The 14,684-nt window shown below is 39.0% G+C and overlaps 2 protein-coding genes across 7 annotated transcripts in view; one reads left to right on the plus strand and one right to left on the minus strand.

The window, feature by feature from the left end:
• The window catches only part of TMEM167A (transmembrane protein 167A), a 47,959-nt gene extending 42,966 nt beyond the window's left edge, over window positions 1-4,993 (minus strand). Inside the window, exon 1 of the mRNA XM_005903759.2 lies at window positions 4,877-4,993. Coding sequence (XP_005903821.1) covers window positions 4,877-4,879 — 3 coding nt within the window. The 5' untranslated portion in view covers window positions 4,880-4,993. The remainder of the gene's footprint in view (window positions 1-4,876) is intronic.
• Window positions 4,994-5,073: 80 nt separating this feature from the next.
• The window catches only part of XRCC4 (X-ray repair cross complementing 4), a 323,318-nt gene continuing 313,707 nt past the window's right edge, over window positions 5,074-14,684 (plus strand). For 5 of the 6 annotated variants that reach the window (XM_070373088.1, XM_070373089.1, XM_005903757.3 and 2 more), the window contains exon 1: window positions 5,074-5,173. The gene's annotated coding sequence lies outside the window, so the exon portion shown is untranslated. The other variant, XM_070373085.1, reaches the window with a different exon arrangement.

The raw sequence follows: 14,684 nt of genomic DNA on the forward strand, positions 1-14,684 counted from the left end.
AATGCTGGGCTGGATGAATAACAAGCTGGAATCACGACTGCTAGGAGAAATACCAACAACCTCAGATATCGAGAAAGGTAGAAAGGGAATGGCAGAAAGGGAAGAGGAACTATAGAGTCTCTTGATAAAGGTGAAAGAAGAGAGTGAAAAAGCTGGCTTAAAACTCAATATTCGAAAGACTAAGATCATGGTATCCGGTCCCATCACTTCATGGCAAATAGATGGGAAAACAAAACTAAAAAATGCCTGCTCCTTGGAAGAAAAGCTATGACAAAACTAGACAGTATATTAAAAGGCAGAGACATCACTTAGCCAATAAAGGTTTGTACAATCAAAGCTACGGTTTTTCCAGTAGTCATCTACAGATATGAGTTGGATCCTAAGGAAGACAGAGGGCTGAAGAATTGATGCTTTTGAATTGTGGTGTTGGAGAAGACTCTTGAGAGTCCCTTAAACAGCAAGGAGATCAAACCAGCCAGTACTAAAGGAAATGAACCAGGAATATTCATTGGAAGGACTGATGCTGAAGCTGAAGCTCTAATACTCTGGCCACCTGATAAGAAGAGCCAACTCACTGGAAAAGACCCAGATGCTGGGAAAGCTTGACAGCAAGAGGAGAAGGGGGTGGCAAAGGATGAGATGATCGGATGGCATTAGTGACCCAATGGACATGAGTTTGAGCAAACTCTGGGAGATAGATAGTGAAGGACAGAGAAGCCTGGTGTGCTGGAGTCCATAGGGTCACAAGAGTCAGACATGACTTATCGGTTAAACAATAACATGTAAATATATCCTCTCCATTGTTACCGGTTGGTTTTCTCAAGTGCACTCCATTCTTTTCCTTGCTCAAAGTGTTTATTAGGTACACAAACATTATCAAAATATAAAGACCTTGAACAGACTTCAAGATCTGGCCACAAGCTTTCTAGTCTCATCTTTTCACTGATTAACTTCAACTTCTTGCACTCCCCAGGCAACTGTTCAACTTCATGCTCTTTGTGTCCTTAACTACCTCATCCTTTATCTATCTAAAGGCTAGAGAATGTTTTCCCAGCTCTAGCTAATGACTCCTTCTCTAATCCTCAGTCACTCCTTAATACACAGGTCAGAGTGTTATCTCCTTGATGATGCCCTCCAGCAGTTCCCAGTGACAATTAGATGGAAAGTTATGACCAACCTAGATAGCATATTAAAAAGCAGAGACGTTACTTTGCCAACAAAGGTCCGTCTAGTCAAGGCTATGGTTTTTCCAGTGGTCATGTATGGATGTGAGAGTTGGACTGTGAAGAAAGCTGAGCATCGAAGAATTGATGCTTTTGAACTGTGGTGTTGGAAAAGACTCTTGAGAGACCCCTGGACTCAGTCCATTCTAAAGGAGATCAGCCCTGGGTGTTCATTGGAAGGACTGATGCTAAAGCTGAAACTCCAATACTTTGGCCACCTCATGCAAAGAGCTGACTCATTGGAAAAGACTGATGCTGGGAGGGATTGGGGGCAGGAGGAGAAGAGGACGACAGAAGATGAGATGGCTGGATGGCATCACTGACTTGATGGACATGAGTCTGGGTGAACTCCGGGAGTTGGTGATGGACAGGGAGGACTGGTGTGCTGTAATTCATGGGGTGGCAAAGAGTCGGACACGACTGAGCGACTGAACTGAAACAATTTCTCAGCTACAAGAGGAAATAAACTATTTAATAAACTATTTTACACCCTTTCCCTGGTACTCAATTTAATTATAAAATATGGGCAATAAACAGGTCCTACTTTGCAGGGTTTATGAACATTAGATGAGAATATCGGTAAGTCACTTAACACACCAACAGAAGAAGAAACGAAGATAAACTTCCTCAAGTAAAGGATGGTCGCTGGGAATGATTCTGACCCTGTTTGGTTTAGTCTAAAGCTCACGTTCTTTCTACCACACACGCTGTCTATGTCCTAGCAGATGACACACAAAGTTTACTTATTTAATACTCTCCCCCATTGGACTGTAAAGTCCTTGAATACAATGAGCATGTTTTACACGACTTTGTATATCCAGACACTCATTCATTTAAGTACTAACTCTGACCCTGTGATGTAGAGATTAAAAGACCTAGTCTCTACTTGTAAGAACTCTGCCTAGAGAAGGGAGAATTATAAGCAATATCTTACTGCTGTTTTCTATGCAAGAGGGACACTGGTGGCATATACATGGACTGGACTACAGACGTCCAAATAAACACCTAAAAGGAGAAGAAGAAAATTTAAGGTACAGGGAAGCCTTCTTTGGAAGAGATGAAACTAGAGATGAATCTTGAAGATTTTTAAGTTAGGGAGAACTAGGGTTTCTGGAGTTTTTAAAAGTATTAATTTGTAAATGATATAATTATTATACTGCTTATGCTCTGATAGTTTTAAATTATTATTGTTGATAAACATTTAATGGCCTTGAAATACATTTTAAAACATGGATTCATTGGGGCTTCCCTGGTGGCTCAGTGGTACAGAATTCGCCTGCTAATGCAGGAGACTCAGGTTCTCAACCCCTGATCTGACAATATCCCACGTGCCGCAGAACAACTATAAAAGTCTGTGCCACAACTACTGAACCTGTGCTTCAGAGCCCAGGAGCCGCAACTCCTGAAGCCTGTGCACCTACAGCTCGTGCCCTGCCATGAGAGAGGTTACTGCGCTGAGAAGCTCGCACATCTTAAGTAGAGGGTAGCCCTCACTTGCAGCAACAAAAGCCCAGCACAGGCAGAAATAAATAAATAAAATTATGGGGGGGTGGGGGGGAGAATGCACTGGAAGGAGGATATTAAAAACTGAATGGTTCTTTCTAAAAAGAAAAATGGATTCATTAAAATACAGTAATTCAGATGTAAGTCATAATCACTGGTTGTTGTTCAGTCTCTAAGCCATGTCTCTGAGCTGCAGCAGGCCAGGCTTCCTCGTCCTTCGCTATCTCCCAGAGTTTGCTCAAATTCATGTCCACTGAATCAGTGGTGCTATTTAACCATCTCATTATCACTAGGCTACCTTGCAAATATACCAAGTTTAGGTACAAACTCAAAAAGAAACCTCACTGTGTAACTCTTCCAACTACAATGTACTTCTTCTGAAATACTGACATCTTAAGCTCACAGGAACAGAGCAAGAATGAAAACATTAATTACCTGGCAGTTATTTCTATTTTCTACCCACATCCGATTGGCATATTATATTTGAGAGCAACAAACCACTAAGACATATTTGATTTTCAGTTATGTTCTTTTCATTAACAATGGCATGAAGACTTTTGACATGCCTGACTTCCTTTGCCTGTAAACATCTACTCAGAAGTTTCGAAATGAGACAATACTTATAAGTTGATTTTTCAAATGCACCCTGGCACACAGCAATAGCTAATAAATGAGAGTTATTATTGTTTCTCTGAATAAACCAGAGATGGCCAGATGGTTCAAATACTGTTAATCTTAAATGGTATATGTCTTGCTTCTAAATAGAATATAAGACAAAAAGAAGAATCTATCTCTGCTTGTACTATGAGTAATCCAATTTCAGCCTCAAGGAGGATATATGCAAGAATTAAGAGTAACAGTCTTGCTACTCTTTTTGGATTGCCAAATGAACCACATTTTCTAAGGTAAATAACGGCTCACTCAGGACACAAGTCTATCCACTTGTGTCCTTTCACGTGATAGCTCAATTTTGGAACTGGAGAGTATCTTCGGCCAAGGAAGGAATAATCTGCCAATGTCATCCCCTCTATACATTGTAAACTTCTCCAGGGAAAAGACTGTGACTTATGCTCCAGCTATAACCAAAGCTGGCACAAAGTAAACAACAATTAATGAGTTTTCGATTAAAAGTCTAAGGGTTTTGTGCTGTATGGGATTCTGCAGGAACTTCTGGGAACACAAGCTCAGCAACTTTTCACTGTAGAAAAGCTTTTGTCATGGCTGCTTTTGATACTACAATAAAAGGCATGAACCTTTTATGAAGTCTGGCACACAGACCTCATAAATTCATGGCCAAGGCCTGGTGTAGAGGTTGTTAACATTTACCGTGACAAAGGTGAAATGCCTGCAGATCTTTGCTATTACTATTGATTATTTCATCTGTCCTCTGTCCATGTTGGTTTTATGTATTTTTCTCAGCTTGGAGAAGTAAACATTTCTCTTGTGAACTTCTGTGGCTTATTTCAAGCTTCTCTAACAGGCCCAAACTATTAAAGGAATCTGCAATAAGACAAAATAACACAAGAAATCTTAATAGTGTATGGAAGGGGAGGAAGACCGGAGGCCAAACACCACTCCAAGCACAGTAAGCTTCTAGAAAAACCACCTCAACAGACAACTCCGATCATTAAAACACAGCTTATAAAGTAGCATCTTTAGAGTTGAAAGAATGGAGCTGGGGAGACCTAAAAGGCCAATTAATTCGACAAGTGAAAATTAAGGTGGGGTGTTTGGGGTTTGTTTGACAACAATGAAACACCTGGCTTAGGTCCGCAATGAGATAACAAACCGCAAAACAAGAGCGCAAACCCGGCAGCTCTAAAGCCTGAAAATGACCACAAAGAGTAAGTAACGACGGGTTAAGCCAAACCAGCGCATTTCTTTGAAACAAGTCATTAAAGTAGCCTCTGCGTGTGAGGGGGGACTCTGCGGCCCTGAGGTTCTTTCTTGGGCTGTCGGCTCTGGTTGTCCCAGTTTAGACGTGTAGGGGCCACAGGGCTCCCGGGCCCATCTCTCCCTCTGAGCCCCGGGAGAGTCAAGTTAGTGACAGGGTTCCCCGGCCGGGGACTGCCACTCAACCCTCCAACCCTACTACTGGCTCGCAGCCCCTGCACAAACCTCAGTCGCGACCCCAAAGCCCCGGTTCTTACCATAGTGAGGCCGGCGAAGCCCCAGCCACATCACCCTTCCGGGCCCAGGGCGGAAGAGGCGTGCACGGCCGGCTTGCCTTTCTCTCCCCTTCCCGCGGTCTGGTTGGGCCTGTCAGGGTACCTCCTTCTGAGGCGCGGGTCTCGGGCTCTACGATAGGCTCCTCTCTACCGGAAAGGACGGGACCTAAATGACGTCATTCAGCCCCCGCGGAAGTAGGTGACACTCTCATTGGGTGCTGGATGTCCGCCTGTGGGAGCGGGCCTTTTGGAGAAGGCCGGAAGTGGAATTACTGAGAGGTAGGGTCCGGAAGTGGCGACTGACTCTTTTAATAGTAGTCGGTGGTCCAGTTATTGTTATTATTATTTTTTTTTCTTTACTTCTCTAGAACTCCTCAGCGCTCACTTTTTTTCCGGCGTAGACTCCCCTCGATGTGTAAGCTTCTGGCCCTTCTGTTTGTAAACTCTCGGGAACACCTGAGTTTTCTGGCGTTACCATCAGGTCGTGCGTCTCCTGGGCTCCCTTTTCAGTTTCTCCCTTTGCACCTGCGGGATTCTTTGTGTAAAGCGCCTTTGAAATGCCCTGTAAAGCTGTGGAATTAGGAGGACACTTGAATTCAGAGGGTTGTGTTGAGAAGGTGTTTGATCATTTTTCTAATATTGGCATTCTCTTCTAATTCCCAGCGTTTTGTAGATTGTCATTGGGTTCGATCTGAGGCTGAAAGGTGCCGATTGGAGTCAGGAAAGAACTTTCTGTGGGAACAAATGGAAAGGAGCTGCCCTTCCTGAATTAAGTAATTGATTAGGTGCTTTAGAGAAATGGTCCACCTGCAAGACATATACCAACTTTTTCTTTTAATCAGTATTATTATTTAACTTTCTCTAATTTTAACAATCCCATTAGATAAGGTTCTATTCCCTCTCCCCAGATTCTTTTTAGAATATTATCAGTTTTTTTAATACTTTGACTCAAAGTGGATTGAGAGAAACAGGAAAAGGAAGCTCATATAATGCATTGATTTATGTGCTTTTCTTGGCCAAACTATGTGACCCTTTTATATTTAGGGCAACACAGTGATTAGAATATTTGGGTTTCTACTATCTGTGATTGTATTGTTGGCTACTGCCCAAGTTTTTTTCTTTTCTTTTTTTTTTTTAACCATTACTAACTTTTTGTTCGAATCTACTGAATTGTCAAGAATTGGTTAAGTACACAAATTTAGCAAGTACTTAACTGAGCTTTTATTCATACCATCATGAGACTGCTGCAGAGGGATAAAGATGGCCTGTTCTTTCCAGAAATTTAATGGGCATGGGGAAGAGGGGAATAAGAAATGTATAAAAATATACTGTACCCTTGTCCTATCAAAAAACAAGCTGTAATGCTTTGTCTTGTGATTGCTTTACAATTTATTTTTTAAGTCTTACCATTCAAATTAAATAATCTTGGCTTGGTTATGGAAATTACGTTGTGCAACTCATCAAGATTGGTTTCCAAAGTAGTAAATGTGTCTGCAGACATCTTGATGTCATGTAGATTGTCTTCATTTACATGGACACTTTGAGGGTTATGTGTAATAGCTGAAGTGCATCAGGAAATTGAAGTTTTTAAAAATCACAGTTGATTTACTGTATTTATGCATTTTAATTAATTTTAGACTATAGGCTCTTACGTACTACAGCTTCAAAATAGGGAAGAACAATGCCAGTTATTTTAAAGTTACCCACAGAGGAAGCCAAATAGCAACAGATAAGACTGAACATACATTTATATATAAAGTTTTTCATGTAACACAACAAAGTTAATCTGACACGATCTCTTGGCAAGATCCCTAAGGAGGTGGTAGTTGAGATACATGGTCATTAAGCACATAAACTCCCTGCTCTTGGCTTCACTGCCAGTGAACTAATTTAAGCACTGTCTTACATTGCTATTTCAAAAGTCTCTTTTCTAGCAACTCTGGTATGGAATCTTATTTCAGACTATCTTGGATCATTTTCTTACACACTAAAAGTGAAATCTGATTCTTATAATTTCCTTCTTCAAAAATTATTGTCTCTCCTGCATCTAGACGAGTATTTTCAACTTTGATTTCTTAGGTTCAGTAAGAAATACTATTATCCTTTATATACTTTACATACTATTATATGTAAAAATAGTACATATTTATGTTTTTCTGTGCAAAGAATGCATGGACCTCCCTAGTATTGTTGGGTATTTGACCTGCACTAAGCACTCAATGGAGAAGGCAATGGTGCCCCACTGCAGTACTCTTGCCTGGAAAATCCCATGGACAGAGGATCCTGGTAGGTTGGAGTCCATGGGGTCGCGAAGAGTCTGACAGGACTGAGTGACTTCACTTTTACTTTTCACTTTCATGTGTTGTAGAAGGAAATGGCAACCCACTCCAGTGTTCTTGCCTGGAGAATCCCAGGGATGGAGGAGCCTGGTAGGCTGCCGTCTATGGGGTCGCACAGAGTCAGACAATGACTGAAACGACTTAGCAGCAGCAGCAGCAGCAGCAGCAAGCACTCAATGGGCTTCCCTGGTAGCTCATCTGGTAAAGAATCTGCCTGCAATGTAGGAGACCCTGGTTTAATTCCTGGGTCAGGAAGATCCCCTGGAGAAGGGATAGGCTGCCCTCTCCAATATTCTTAGGCTTCCTTGGTTCCTGAGCTGGTAAAGAATCTGCTTGCAATGTGGGAGACCTGGGTTTGATCCCTGGGTTGGGAAGATCCCATGGAGAAGGGAATAGCTCCCCACTACTCCAGTGTTCTGGCCTGGAGAATTCCATGGACCGTTTAGTCCATGGGGTGGCAAAGAGCTGGACAGGACTGAGCAACTTTCACTTTCAAGCACTCTATAAGGCTTGCATGTTTTGTATCTGGCTTTCTTTGTTCACTAAAATAAAAACCTTTTAAAGGGAGGGATAATGAAGGAGGGCCAGTTGACCTGAATGTTAAGCACTCAATGAATGGTTTTTTAAATTAAAAGTTTAAAAAATTGAATTGGTACTACTTTTAGTACCAGACTGCTTTCTCCCGTCCTTTTTTACTTGTCTCTAGTATTGATGGTGTTGATCATTTCCTTTTATCTGACTTTTTTCTCATTCAATATAGTAAAAAAAAAAATAATAATTTTACTTAATTTGTTTTCTTTGATCCTCAACTAGTCTCCATAGTCAGAGGTTGAAGTCCTTTATTATTTAGTGTTCATTTTCTCCTTTTTTAAACATTCTCTTTCCCCATGGCTCTTAGATTAAGACCCACAAAACTTTTGATTGACCTGCATGTTATTTTTTTCACCTTAAGAAGTGCTTCTCTTAATCTGTCTCTGATTCCAATGCCATTTATTTGTTCTTCTGAGCAAGAATCCCTTCAAGAGTTTTCTGTGCTCCAAGTTCCAATTTCTCTTTTACTCTTCTTTCTTGAGATCCCTTCAGCACAGTGCCTATGATTCCCCCAAATGCTCTTGTTAGTGTCAGTAAGTCTGAAACTGAATTTTCATTTCTGTTTATCATGCTATTTCTTGCCTCCAAGCCTTTGCTCATGTAGCTGCTTCTTCCTAGAATGTGTTTTCCTATCTTTTTTCCTTTCACTCCTAAACCTTTTCCAACTTCTAAATTATATATCAGATATAACTCAAGGAAGCTTCTTCTGAAATTTCAGACTGGTTAATGTGCTACATTTCAGAGGAGCTCCCATCTTGCCTCTGTATTTTACAAGCTTGCATAATAATCCTCTTTGGGTGTTTCTGTCTCATCAGATAGCTGGGAATATGTTTTACTCATCTTTGAGATGTTTAAAGCCTGGTACAAAGGATGTAGTCAGTGAATATTTTAATGCATTAATGGCATGACCAAAGTTACTCAGCTAGGAGTTTTGATTTCAACCTGAGTTTTATGAGGTATAAGTCAATGCTTTATTTGCAATACCTCGTTTTCAAGGAAAAAGGTAACTGTCTTCAAGACAGTTCTTATACTAGTAGGAGGTTTTTAGTTAATGCATTTTATTGCTCTGGGCAATATGCTCCTTGTCCTTTGTGAAGCTGCCAGTACTGGTGAGAAAGTTAGTTGTGACTTTTTCTAAAACACGGGCTGAAATTAGTGAACAGAGGGTTGTTATACTCAGCAAATTTTTAATATTGATGAAATTGGGCTCTTTATAGAAGAAAAACGCCATTGAGACTTCTGTTGCCCAAAAGAAAAAACCATGTTAGAATTCCAAATGGTTGATGAGGCATTCATGCTTTTGCTAGATACCAGTATTGCCAATAGCTTTAAATTAAACTTTTGCCTTTGTGCCACTGGGAAATCCCAGGGTATTTACAACATTTTACAAAGATTTTCTCCCAGTGGTATGGGAGTTTGTTCTTAAGATTAATAATGGTTGGTTTGTTAACATGATTTCTGATACTTGGCACAAAAATTAGGTGCACTAATTTTGCATATAAAACACTGTTTAATTCTAGATAATGAGCCAGACTTTCCAACTACCTTTTATGGCAGGCATTCTGGATTTTAACTGCTCTCCGAATATTGTCATCATTTTTACAGTCTGTAAACCAGTCTTTTATAAATTTGTCGAGCTTTTAGGACTAACAAAAAGGGAAATAATTTAATTCTATAAATTCTGAAAACACTTCAGTGCTTTCACCCTTAGCAATGGGATTGAAAATAATGATTAGGCTTAGAATTAAGAGTCAAAACAAGTGTTACTTGGAGTACACTTCTGAATTTGTGCCTTGTTTCTCTGAGCTTTGCTAACCCTGCAACAGTGACCAAAATGTTGAAATAAGCAAGGACTTCAATCTGGTCTTTGTGTGAGAGGATGCTATTAGCTTACTTGTAATTTTGTAAGAACAGTTAATGAGAATTTTATTGAATAAAGAAAAGTCTTTCTCAATTGGCAGAAATAAGTGGCTGCCAAGACATAAGATGCGGCCATTGTGAAGAGACTCATCAAAGTGTCCTGATAGTATAAATATTGATGTGCTGAGACATGTCAATATTTACCATAGAATCTGGAAGTTGCCAAGTTCCTGTTTAAGAAATATGACCCTAGCGTTGGACACAGTATATCAATAAATAAAGATCATGTCCAAATGAACAGCTGCTCAGAGAAGATCTCAGAGAAAATAGGATAACATCTGTCTAAACTTTAGGGCACTTCAAAAGTTGAATTTTAAAAATTTATTGATTCTTTTTTTGGTAATTTGTAGGTGGATGCTTGTATAATATAGTGTATTAATATAGTTCCGTATATGTGTTTGACTTAAGTATTTTTTTCTAAATTACAGCATGCTTGGTTGAAATTTATAATTTTGTAAATTAGTTGTGCTATGATACTCATCTCTAAATTGAATTTAAAAAATCTTGCCTTAATGTACTTAGGAACTGACTTCTTCATTTAGAGCATTTTTCTTACAGAAGTTGGCTCAAATCACAACATTACTTTTGGGAACCAAAAGTTTGTGCTCTGAGAATTTAGCAGTAGAGAAAATACAAGTTTCTGAAGTTTAACTGTAATGAGGAAATTTATCCTGATTATTATACGGCAACTATGTCTCAGAAGAAAATGTATAGGGTAATGAGCGACTAAAGTAAATATGTTTGGTTGAGTATCATAGATCACCACTGTTAATTCCCATGTGAGATTCACTGTAACTTAACAAGAGTATTTAATGAAAAATAGTTGCTTGAAACCTTTATATCAAGTCGCTGGAACCACACAAACAACCTTGCATCTGTTTTACAGATTTCTAGAAGGTTAAACTTAGCATTCTTAGAATAATAATAGTCCAAACAGTCCTAGAAAAGCATGAACCATGGCTATTGGGACTGGTCCTCTCATCATTTCTCATTTCTGATAGTGAAGATTGATAGCTTTTATACAGTAATCTAATTATGTTACCATATTGTAATGTTTATATTACATTACAACATAATGTCATGGAGGTTTGTGACACTGTACAGGAAACAGGGAGCAAGACCATCCCCAAGAAAAAGCAATGCAAAAAAGCAAAATGGCTGTCTGAGGAGGCCTTACAAATAGCTGTAAAAAGAGAAGCAAAAAGCAAAGGAGAAAAAGAAAGATACACCCATTTGAATGCAGAGTTCCAAAGAATAGCAAGGAGAAATAAGAAAGCCTTTCTCAATGATCAGTGTGAAGAAATAGAGGAAAACAATAGAATGAGAAAGACTAGAGATCTCTTCAAGAAAATTAGAAATACCAAGGGAACATTTCATATAAAGATGGGCTCAATAAAGGACAGAAATGGTATGGACCTAACAGAAGCAGAAGATTTTAAGAAGAGGTGGCAAGAATTCACAGAACTGTACAAAAAAGATCTTCACGACCCAGATAATCACAATGGTGTGATCACTCACCTAGAGCCAGACATCCTGGAATGTGAAGTCAAGTGGGCCTTAGGAAGCATCACTACGAACAAAGCTAGTGGAGGTGATGGAATTCTAGTTGAGTTATTTCAAATCCTAAAAGATGCTATGAAAATGCTGCAGTCAATATGCCAGCAAATTTGGAAAACTGAGCGGTGGCCACAGGACTGGAAAAGGTCAGTTTTCATTGCAATCCCAAAGAAAGGCAATGCCAAAGAATGCTCAGACTACCGCACTATTGCACTCATCTCACACGCTAGTAAAGTAACGCTCAAAATTCTCCAAGCCAGGCTTCAGCAATATGTGAACCACGAACTTCCAAATGTTCAAGCTGGTTTTAGAAAAGGCAGAGGAACCAGAGATCAAATTGCCAGCATCTGCTGGATCATGAAAAAGCAAGAGAGTTCCAGAAAAACATCTATTTCTGCTTTATTGACTATGCCAAAGCCTTTGACTGTGTAGATCACAATAAACTGGAAAATCCTGAAAGAGATGGGAATACCAGACCACCTGACCTGCCTCTTGAGAAACCTGTATGCAGGTTAGGAAGCAACAGTATAGAACTGGACATGGAACAACAGACTGGTTCCAAATAGGAAAAGGAGTACATCAAGGCTGTATATTGTCACCCTGATTATTTAACTTATGTGCAGAGTACATCAGGAGAAATGCTGGGCTGGATGAAGTACAAGCTGGAAACAAGATTGCTGGGAGAAATATCAATAACCTCAGATATGCAGATGACACCACCCTTCTGGCAGAAAGTGAAGAGGAACTAAAGAACCCCTTGATGAAAGTGAAAGAGAGTGAAAAAGTTGGCTTAAAGCTCAGCATTCAGAAAACGAAGATCATGGCATCCGGTCCCATCACTTCATGGCAAATACATGGAGAAACAGTGGAAACCGTGGCTGACTTTATTTTTGGGGGCTCTAAAATAACTGCAGATGGTGACTGCAGCCATCAAATTAAAAGACGCTTACTCTTTGAAAGAAAAGTTATGACCAACCTAGACAGCATATTAAAAAGCAGGGATATTACTTTACCAACAGAGGTCCATTTAGTCAAGGCTATGGTTTTTCCAGTAGTCATGTATGGATGTGAGAGTTGGACTATAATGAAAGCTGAGTGCCAAAGAATTGACGCTTTTGAATTGTGGTGTTGGAGAAGACTCTTGAGAGCCCCTTGGCCTGCAAGGAGATCCAACCAGTCCATCCTAAGGGAGATCAGTCCTGGGTGTTCATTGGAAGGACTGATGTTGAAGCTGAAACTCCAATACTTTGGCCACCTGACGCAAAGACCTGACTTATTTGAAAATACCTTGATGTTGGGAAAGATTGAAGGCAGGAGGAGAAGGGAACAACAGAGGATGAGATGGTTAGGTAGAATCACCGACTCAATGGACATGAGTTTGGGTAAACTCCGGGAGTTGGTGATGGACAGGGAGCCCTGGCATGCTGAGGTCCATGGGGTTGCAAAGAGTCAGAGACGACCGAGTGACTGAACTGAACTGAATGTTATATTGTGAACAGGGAATGCTGAGTATAATTGAAATCATATATTCTTGCAAAAGCTACATTTGTGTCTGTAAACAACTTGATAAACATGGAAAAACAGATTTGCTTAGAGGATCATAAAAAAACTTTTAATGTGTTCAGTATATTAAAGATAGAAGTGAAAAACACATTTTAAAATTTAAATTGACTGAATATCTCTTTCAGAGAGGCATTGCCATTATTTTGAGGTAAGATCTTGAGTTTTTAGGAGAAAACATTAGAATTGTTAATTAGTGATTTTTAAAACTTGGGAAACATTTTTTGCCCTGTAACCAAGACTTGTACTTTTGGTTTGAGTAGACACATTATGATTGTTTTTTTAGAATCTTAGTGCCTTATACAAAATATTTGCTAATTGTCTTTTTGAACCACCTGTTACTGGTTATTTATTATGTGGTGACAACGAAGTCCCAGTGTTTTCGAAATGACATGTGTTTTGGATTTGATAAGAATGGAAGCATATTAAGTTGAAAATGTAAAACTTCTTGTTTGATGTTGAATATTATGAGTTCAATAGAGTGTTTCCTGAAGTGTGGTACACACACCATTGATGGAATATATACGTTTGCTTACTTACAACTTACTTTGCATGTACTTTAAGATAATTGAGATCCACATAACCAATGAGTAACAGTGAGGATTCATCTTGAAATGTCTGATTCCAAAGCCTGACACAAGATAGCTTAAGCAAAAAGGAATTTCTTGGCCTCATACCTAAAACATTCACAATTAGATCTAGATTCTGTAGCTGCCGTAATCAGATCTGAGCTGCTGGCCACCCCTCAGTTCTACTTTCTGCTTTCTTCATTTTGTTCTAAACATTTCCAGTTGTACAGCCTCATAACATCAAATCTGGTACAGAAGAAACTCTATGCTTTAGATGCAAATAAAAGTCTTGACATTGAGCCTTACAGGTTTTAGTTGTCCTAACTTGAATCATGTACTCATCTTTGAATCACTTCCTGGAGATTCAAATGTAATGTTGGTTTAGTCCAGATATGTATTCTACTGCAGTTTGGGATTAAAGTCAACTTGCTCATACCCTGTGGATGAGAACAGTGGAGGTGGGGGTGTGTGGCACTCAAGGATTTGTTGCTATGAGTAGGGAGTCTGTATTGAGTAATGCAAACCACCAAATTCTCTCTAAATGTTGGATAAATGAACACTTTTAACCTGAATTGGGTAGGGCATGGACCAGACACTGATGGCATTTTCTGATAAATGTTTAGCTATACCTAAATACAGAACTCTTCAGTTGGATACGAAGAAGGAAAAGTATCAGTGTAAACTAACATCATTCAAATTGGTATAGAGTAAATTAATTCAGCCATTTGAGTTAGAATTGCTTATTGATTATGTATAATAGGTATTTGACTCATATTGGTTAGATAAAAAAATTCTGATGTCAAAAGTCTAATGATGTGTCATAGGATGAAAAATTTTGGAAAGTTTGAGTACGATTATTACTTCTGGTTTCTTTATTGTGGATATTCTGTGCAGTCTTTGAATATACATTGGCTCATATATTGAATATTTTTTCAATTAATTTTTTCACATTTTGGCCTTAAGACCAAGTTATTAGTGTATAGCTAATAAATTTTGAAATAATTTTAGCTATTTTGATTACCAGCTTTTCAATCTATAATTCAAAAAAATTTTATCCTTAATATTAATATATTTGTTTCATTGTTGTAAAATTCACCAATGCATTATGCACCGGTGTCCCTGGTGTAATGTTTATCAGATAGAAGTATTTTCTGTGACCATTAGTGAATTTAATACTTATTTAGTTAGGCTCCTAAATTTTGAAGTATTGATTATATATTTAAGAATGTATTTCTAATAGATGACTTTTTCCTT

Source organism: Bos mutus, chromosome 7, assembly GCF_027580195.1.
Source record: "Bos mutus isolate GX-2022 chromosome 7, NWIPB_WYAK_1.1, whole genome shotgun sequence".
In the NCBI taxonomy this organism is placed as follows: domain Eukaryota; kingdom Metazoa; phylum Chordata; class Mammalia; order Artiodactyla; family Bovidae; genus Bos; species Bos mutus.